At 38.2% G+C, this 8,403-nt stretch overlaps 1 protein-coding gene across 8 annotated transcripts in view; it reads left to right on the top strand.

Moving 5' to 3' along the window:
* Positions 1–8,403, top strand: part of PHTF2 (putative homeodomain transcription factor 2) — a 118,892-nt gene that overhangs the window by 23,706 nt on the left and 86,783 nt on the right. For 3 of the 8 annotated variants that reach the window (XM_046669575.1, XM_046669570.1, XM_046669574.1), the window contains exon 1: positions 4,121–4,255. In XM_046669575.1, coding sequence (XP_046525531.1) covers positions 4,211–4,255 — 45 coding nt within the window. In that variant the 5' untranslated portion in view covers positions 4,121–4,210. Of the gene's footprint in view, positions 1–4,120; positions 4,256–8,403 lie in introns of those variants that run through there. The other 5 variants (XM_046669573.1, XM_046669571.1, XM_046669569.1 and 2 more) reach the window with 4 other exon arrangements.

The following is an 8,403-nucleotide window of genomic DNA, read 5'->3' as shown; positions in this document are numbered from 1 at the left end:
CTGAATACAGTCCACAGGATAGGGGGTCTGAATACAGTCCACAGGATAGGGGGTCTGCATACAGTTCTACAGGGTCGGGGTCCGATTACAGTTGTACAGGGACGGGATCTGAATACAGTTCTACAGGGTCGGGGTGTAAATACAGTTCCAAGGGCAGGAGGGTGTGATACATGGTTATTGAATAGGATGATGACGAGATCGCGGTCTGAGGGGATTTACATAAACTACTTTTTAAAAATAGCATGGTTCCCATTTTGTCTAACAGTTTCTACTATGTTGAATTCCCTATTTGTAACACCGATTTAACTAAAGGTAATGTCTTTGGTGTGTTAGTAACGGAATGCAGAGGACCTCTGTACACTATTGGAATCCTCTCTTTTGACCTTTGCTCGGTTGTGGAGCGGTTGGCTGACTGGCCCTGGTGAGAACGGAGGCCCGAGAACTCAGCAGCGTATTCTCAAGCAGACAGCTCTTCGTGTCACAACTTGGGTGTGGAACGCGGTGCTCCTGGGGCTTAGTCACTGCTTTGCTCTGCTCTCTTTCCTCCACTGCTTGTTATAATGTCCTGGGTACTTAGGGAGACACAAAGGAAGGAAAATGCCTCTTTTTTTCCTTGAGAGTTTACATATGATCGAGTGACGTGTGTGGCTGGACAGCTTTGCATTTTCAGTTGACTGCCACATCTCTGGGTACAGATCAGTGCTGCAAGAGACCTCAGGCTTCAGCGTTTCAGTCTAGATGGACGCTCGTCGGAAGCTTCACCTTAGAGGAAGTAGCGTTTGAACTGACTGGACGGATGGAGGGGTGGAGAAGAGGAATGGGAGGAACAGCACGAGCGAGCCTCAGGGTGGGCGTAGAGTGTTTTCTGAGCATAGGGAGAGTCCCTGGAACAGAGGAATTTGTTTCAGAATAAAGGGAGAAGTACCTTGTGACGTTATGTACTATTGTATAGGCTGATGCTTTCTAACTTAGGCAACGGTGAAAGTCCTGGGGATTTCTCTGGCCGCCTCTGCACAAAGAATACTCCTGGGCAGTACTACACTCGACAGTGAGGTTCTGTAAAAGCTGCCTTAACATACTCTCTCTCCGTGGTCATCTTTTCCCTGCAGCCTGGTCTTTGGCATCATACATGCATTTTGTGTGGACCATGACATGGTAAAGAATAATTTCAGATACGTTGACAAGGTGTGATAATTAAAGCACATCAAGGAGAGAATTAGCTCAGAGAACCTCTACAGCAAGATTTGAATGTTATGCCAACAGTTGGTTCTGTGGTTTTGTAATTGGATTATTTCCATATCTTAGTACCCCTCCTTCTGTCAGATCAGTTGATCGAAAAAGATTAAGATTCTCTTTTTAAAGTACCCAATAAACTTCCTATGCTACTTTTTTTTGGTAAATTAACTTTAGTGTCATAATTTAGCATTAAAACACTTATATATCATGAGCCATCATGATAATAGAGACTATAAACCCATGTTCCTGGACTATCGGAATCAAAGACGTTGAAAAGGCTTTAGAAATAATCTTTATTATTCACGAAATAGTTTGTTGATTTATTAATTCTTGTTTATACTCATGTGAAATTTGGGTGTCTTGGCGCTTTGTCACGTGTCTGATTCAGAAATCTATCTCAGGACGCTGTAAAACCTGTTTTAAAAATAGGTATGAGCCACTCGGTGTCTCTGAAAGGTGGTTGACACAATGGAAAAACTATTAAATGAATTTGCGGAGCGAACCTGCCATTACTGAAGACAGATCTTTTTAATTGGTTGACTTTTTATTTCTGTAGATCTAAATAACTACAATTAAAATATTTAGAATATTTTGTACCTAGTGTACTATTAGAGATGATTTTTGAAATTTATTTCTAAGTGTAGCTTGGTATAAACCAAGTATATAAAAAGTTATCTTTCAGATCATTTTATTTGAAGCAGGCAACGTTTTCCTCACTTCCATTTAAGATTATTTTTTAAATTCTTACTATTTATATGTGACCATTTAAATATTACCCAATTATGTTAAATATTTCATACATTTAATAGATTGGGTGAATAAAAGGTTCTTTTACATTTTGTATGTGAAATGTATATTAGTTACACTCCTGGAGGAGTAAGAGAGAGGATCTTCATCTGATAGATAATCTGGAATTTTTGTCAGTAAAGATTGGGTGAAGTAAAAGGAGGGTAAAAGGAAAAGTTGATACTCTCCTCCTTCTGTACCGTCTGTTGTAGTTTACCTTTGGCGAGGGCTGAGCAGGAGTGGGGAGAAGGAGAGTTCTCACCAGTTTGGGAAACACACACAGTTGTCTTGACAGACAGACAGAGTGAAGGCGTAGTGTTGCCGGCAGTAGTCCCCTGGCAGATGCAGAGGAGAAAACCTCTGGGAAGAAACATGGTTCAAGCTGACGAATCAGCCCCAGAGGCCTCCAGGATGGAAAGACCAAAATGGGAGATTGTGAGTCAGTGAGGGAGCATGTCCGCGAAAATCCTTGTGGGAGAGATGAAGGTGGGCACCGTGACGAGAAACTTTAGTGGAGGCAAACTTCGAGGTCTCTGGATAATCCGCCTGTGTGGGGCTGAATTGACTGTGCGATTTTATGATAATCAGGTAGCTATTTTTATTTTAAATGTCAACCAAAACTGATGACGTGTATTTCTTCTCTAAACTGTTTGCCATGTTTAGACAAGGAAATATAAATACTTCCCAGTTCCTGTATTGCAGAACTTTTTCACATAAAAATTTAATAATTAATTATAATTGAACATCTACTGTATGCACCGGAGTGTGGTGGGCGTCTTATGTATATTATATTACTTGCCACTCACAAAAACCCTATAAGGGATAGATAGGTATAGTTATTCCTATCATACAGTGATAGAAACTCGGTCAGGGAGATTAAGAGACTTCTTCACTGAGAGAGTGGAAGACGCTACCTGAATCCAGGTCTTTCAACTATATGCCAGGGCATTTGTCAGGAATTTCAGAACATAGTTTGCTTGAATTTGATCATTTAAAGATGGAATCAGCATCTTGGGAAAGGTAATAAAATAATCTGGTATATAACAGTGTCAAAAATGCAGGCATTAAGTAAATTCTGCCTTAAATTTTAGAGGTTGATCATCTGAACATTTGAACTTGCCAGTAATAATTTTCCTTATATTTGAATCCTCATATGCTTCCAAGAATGATGTATAAGCTGTGGTGTTTGTTTGGGGCACGCTGTGTAGTGGGAGCACGTGTGCGGTTGCAGACCTGCCTGTGCCAGGATCAGCTCAGCAGCCTCCTGTCCTCACAGGGGCTCCCTGACAGCCGGTGTGGCCCGGATGCTCCTGGCCTGTGTGTAATGAGTTCTTGGGCACGTATCTGTGTTAGAACCTGTGTAGGTTCATCCTTAACACCATACCCAGGGGTGCCCTCCATGCCAGCCTGCTCACGAGTAGAAAAGTATTCCAGAGTTAACTGGAATCCGTCTGGAATTAAATCTCTCCAGAGCCAAGGAATCGTTAAGTTAAACTTTTAGACAAACACAAAAAAGATGCCTGTGAAATGGTCTGTGGTAAATTTCTAAATATTAGCAAACTGGGGTATCTGGGAGGTCCTTAATGTTACTTATTCTTGTGTAATTAAGTGTGATACTGGCTTAGTATTTATCATAAATTCTTTAGGTTTCTTCAGTTATTTGGTTCAACTTTATGTCTACTGAGCATCAGGGAAAATTAAATATGTATGATTATAAATTTTGGCATGTCTATCAAGCTGTCCTTTAGTGACAGTAAGTGACACTGGTCCCTAGATAGAAACCACAGCAAAACTGATCTGTAACTAAGTGGATGAATGGATTCCTGTCATACATGAATTTATAAAGGAAACATTTCCAGTATAACCTGGGAAGTTCTCAAATTTATTTAAAAGGCTTGTTTAAAAAAATGTAGCTATCTTGTAAGAAAATTCAAGTGTTAGATTCACGTGGAGAAATCCTTTTTTTCCTGGCAGCTGATTTTTGTTTACTTAAGGGAGCGTGTTGCTAAAATAGTCATGAGGAAGAGTGTAATCTAAGTGTAGTCATACACCCCTTGCTCTGCAAGTAACCAGAGAGTTATGTGTGCGTGTTGTTCAGTCTCCTGTTGGAACGTGGAAGTAAAGTGGTTTCTATGTTTTTCTCTCTTGCACAGCCTAAAATGACAAATGTGTGATTTCGGTGGAATAAATGGCGTCCAGAGTCACAGATGCCATAGTCTGGTATCAAAAGAAGGTAAGTTGACAGTCAAAGCTTTTAACCTTTTAGATGTTTTTATTTTAAAAATGCATGCTTTTCTTTTCTTTTTCTTTTTTGTGCTATGGGTTTATGTCAAATTTTACCTGAAATAATGACAAAGTGGATTTCAGGATCTTTTGAGTGGAAGGAGAAGAGTATTTTGGTTTTCCTTGTGCTGATTTTGCCTCTAAATAAATCAGAAAGCTGATGCTTGTAATTATTTTTTCTCCACTTTTTACTCCACGTTATCAAAGTAGCTAGATTAATTATATTTAGTTATAATATAAACCAAATTTCCAGGATTATGAATATAATTAACATTTTATAAAAGCATTAAAAATTTTCTTGCATTAATTCCTTTTAAAGGAAAGCTAGGTTAGCAGAGCCTTTTATAATTTTATAACTATTTTATATCAAGAGAAACTACAGTTTTAATCTGATTCTAGTAAGTTACAATTCAACAGCTGAATCTTTTCAGTAAAATAATTCTTTGGGGACTATGTTTTCCAAACTGAAATATTAAAATGTTTGTTTTGATGTTTTAGCTTTAGTTGACACGACTACTTAACCAGCTGTGTCATCTTACACATTTCAAAATAAGCTTTATCAATGTAATGTTTTCTTTATAAAATGGAAGAGAATAAATGCTTTTTTGAAAATACAGTAAACTGTTTACTCCTAAAGAGTGTTGTTTATACTCTCTTTAAAATGTATGTTGTTATATGTAGTATCTTAGATTTTTAGTATATGTAGTGAATTATGTTTGTTTTCACATTTTAAAACATTTTTGATGCCTTATTCTTCAGGTCCCTATTAACAAAATATATATTTAAAGCTTTTCCTATTTAAGAGAAAACTAGACAATTTTTAAATTTAGTTGAATTGGAAATAAGTGGTAATTAGAACACTTTAAAGATTAGACAAACCTAAGAATGCTGCCTGTCTTTGGATGTGTTATTTCCTTTCTGGGGAGAACATACCACGGATACACAATATCACCCTTCTCACAGAAGGTACTGAATTGGAAGTATTGATACTGATCACTATTAGTTCAGTCTTTTGTGGTTCTATGTCAGTATCATCTTTACTTTTAAGCTTCCGATCAACTTAAAAGGAAACTGAATTAAAAAAAACTAAAACAATTTTTTTTATATTTCCTACGCAGATCTTTTGAAAGCTTTTTTCTGAATTTCTACTTATAAGAGTAATGTTTATTAAACATTCTGTTTATTTGGCTTTTTACGTTAAACGTTTCAAACTTCCCTGAAGGCCGTTTGTGGACTGTACTCCTTTCTCGGGGTTGGAAGGTTTGAAACGTTGTGCTCACGTTCAGTTAGCACAGTGGCCCCCTTCTTATCTGAGGGCCGTTCACGGAGCGGCTTTGGATATGTGCAACCCCAAAATTCTCCGGATGCCACAAATTATACCCAGAACATGCAGTCACACATTTTACGTTAGAGAGTCGCCAGAACCATTAACCAGATTTGACTTCCTCTGTTTTTTCTTTTCGTTTTTAAATCTAATTTTCTTGAAGAAATCCATGTGAATATTTTGAAATATTAATTAGTGTTTCAATAGGCTTATTGAGAAAAAAATAGCCCCTGGGACTGCCTTGCCCTGTCGTTACCTCTGTGTTCTGCTCCCCAGAGGCAATTATTTTAAATTCTTTATAGTTCAGTGCTTCTCAAGCCAGAGTTCGTCTCCTCCTTGTGCCTGGTAGGGAGTTGGGGAGGGTGGGTTGCAAATGTGGGGTGTGAAGGTTTGGTTTTCATAATTACTTTTGGGGGAATACTGACATTTGTGGGTAGGAATCAGAGATACTAAATGTCATGCAATACGCTAAACTAGGTTGGCAAACTTTCTGTGTAAAGGGCGGGTTAGTAAATATTTCAGACTGTGGCGACCGTGAGGTCTCTGGCTGTTAGAACGCAAGAGCGGCCACAGACAGTGCGTCAGGGGAAGAAATGAATGGGCATGGCGTGTTCCAGTGAAACTTGATTTACTAAAGTAGGCAATAGGCTACATCTGGTCCAGAAGCCTTAGTTTGCTGACCTATGCTCCAAGACAGTCCGTTCAGCAAAGACTTGGCCTGCTCAGAATGCAGCAGTGCCCTGGTGAATAACACTGTTTGGTATTTTTGTGGCATTTACTTTATGTTTTTAAACATACCTACCTTTCCTTTTTTTGACTATTTTATTGTAGATGTTACTTGTTGATTTCTGACTCTATGAGAACAAGTTAGCTTTTTAATGAGCTCCCCCTGGGCTCCTCCCCCATCCTCCCAGTGACTGCAAATTTTGGGTAAACCAGCGTTCAGAGTTTATGTTTGTGTGTGCGCTCTTTAGAGCTGCGTCATGTAACGCACTGTGGTAATTGTTCTGTCTGTGCAGCTTGCCTTTTTCCTTTTGCTTGGTTTTCTCATTCTCCGAAGCCTCTCACAGAACTGTACAACTCCTTTTGCTGTAGTCAGGCACAGTCGGGTTTTCTGTCCGTTGCTGTTTTCTTTCTTGGGAACGACCCTCCTAGAACTCTGTCTTCTGCTCCATCCTGCGTGGGTTGTTCTCAGCTCACACTCTCATCTGATGCCATCTTGGTGTTTTCTTTTATCGTCAGCCTGAGGGTTCCCTTCGCTGCTCTTGGCTCATACATATTTGTTTTTTCTTAAGTATGTTTATTGAAAAAGTCTTTTTAGAGGTGTTTGTGTTTCAGCGAAAAGAAAGCTTGAGTTCTGAAGCTGATACTTGCTGATTATTTGACCACGGGCAAATAATTTCATTTCTTTGAGTCTCGTCACTGCTCTACATTAACTAGATAATGGTTCTCAGTCTCTTTAATCATGCATCCCTTTGAAACTGTAGTGAAATTTCCAAATTTCTAGGATCTTAGTTCCAGAAAAGTACATATAATGTGCAAGCACACAAAACTTCACATCTGATTTGAACCCCGGGTGAAGTCTTCCTGAATTAGATGACTTAAAAACTTTAATATTTTAACGTTCTTTGGTTTTGTGACCATTATTCAGTAGTATCCATCTTATACTAGGAGGTGTCACTGTAAATAAAAAGCAAGAAACATTCACCTTCGGTAACTCACTTTAGATTCACCCTTCCTACTAAAAATGTTGATATTTTCATATTTTTGTTTTGAGTACTGAGTACTCGCTAGCCCCGAAGACGATTACTTGATTTGTGGACTATTATGAACGTGACCTCTAATATCAGATGTTAAATTTCCGGAAGAAAATAAATAAAACACATTGTTTTAAAGTATTAAAATGTGTGTAGAAGGCCTAATTAAATACCACGTACCTTTTAATAAATTATTCTCTTCATGGTTTATTTTGGGATTTTTAAAGTCCTTTAATATCTAATTTTAAATTTTATTTTGTACTATTTTAGCCATCCGTAGTCATGAATAATTTGAAAGTTCCTATTGAAACAAAGTAATTTTCAGTCATTAATTCTGAAGAACAATTAATTCCTCAAGAATGGTAAAGGGAGAAACCAGAACAATTTCTGGTTAATATTGAGCTGTTGAATGTTTTTTTATAGTACGGTACTCTGCTTTCCTATTTCTAGTTTCTTGTTCCTGAGGAAAGGGGATCGTATATCTTTTGGAAGGCATCCTAAATAGGGCCCTGAAGTTATATGGGTTCAAAGTTAAGTGACACACTAAGTATTCTTTCAAAAAATGATAATGACCCATACGATTCTGTTACAAATATGCAGGTCAAGTTATGAGAGAAGGAGGTTGTATTTTCAGGAGATGAATCTGTAAGAGAAGGGTGGCCCAGAGATAACCCCCAAATTTTAAAGGGAAGAGAGGCACTAGCAACCCTGTATGGAAAGAGTTAAAATAGTGGACTTAGCTTATAAAACGAGGATATACATCAAGACATTGGTCCTCATCTTTATGGAGTCAATATCCAGCAAGAAACTTGAATGAGTGTGCTCAATGGCTTCTAAATACGAGCCAGCAGTGGGATTCATTTAGTAATTTAAATGAGACACTAGCCTGAGTAGCATGAGCTTGACGGATAACTGCTGTCAGCTCTTAAGTTGGGAACTTTAAATTCTCTACCTTTTTAGTAAAATTCATTTGTGCGTGTGTGTGTGTGTGTTACTAAGTACATATGTACGGCATTC

This window comes from Equus quagga, chromosome 8, assembly GCF_021613505.1.
Source record: "Equus quagga isolate Etosha38 chromosome 8, UCLA_HA_Equagga_1.0, whole genome shotgun sequence".
Taxonomy (NCBI): Eukaryota; Metazoa; Chordata; class Mammalia; order Perissodactyla; family Equidae; genus Equus; species Equus quagga.
The sequence above is the reverse complement of the archived record's forward strand: the minus strand, read 5'-3'. Positions and strand labels throughout refer to the sequence as shown.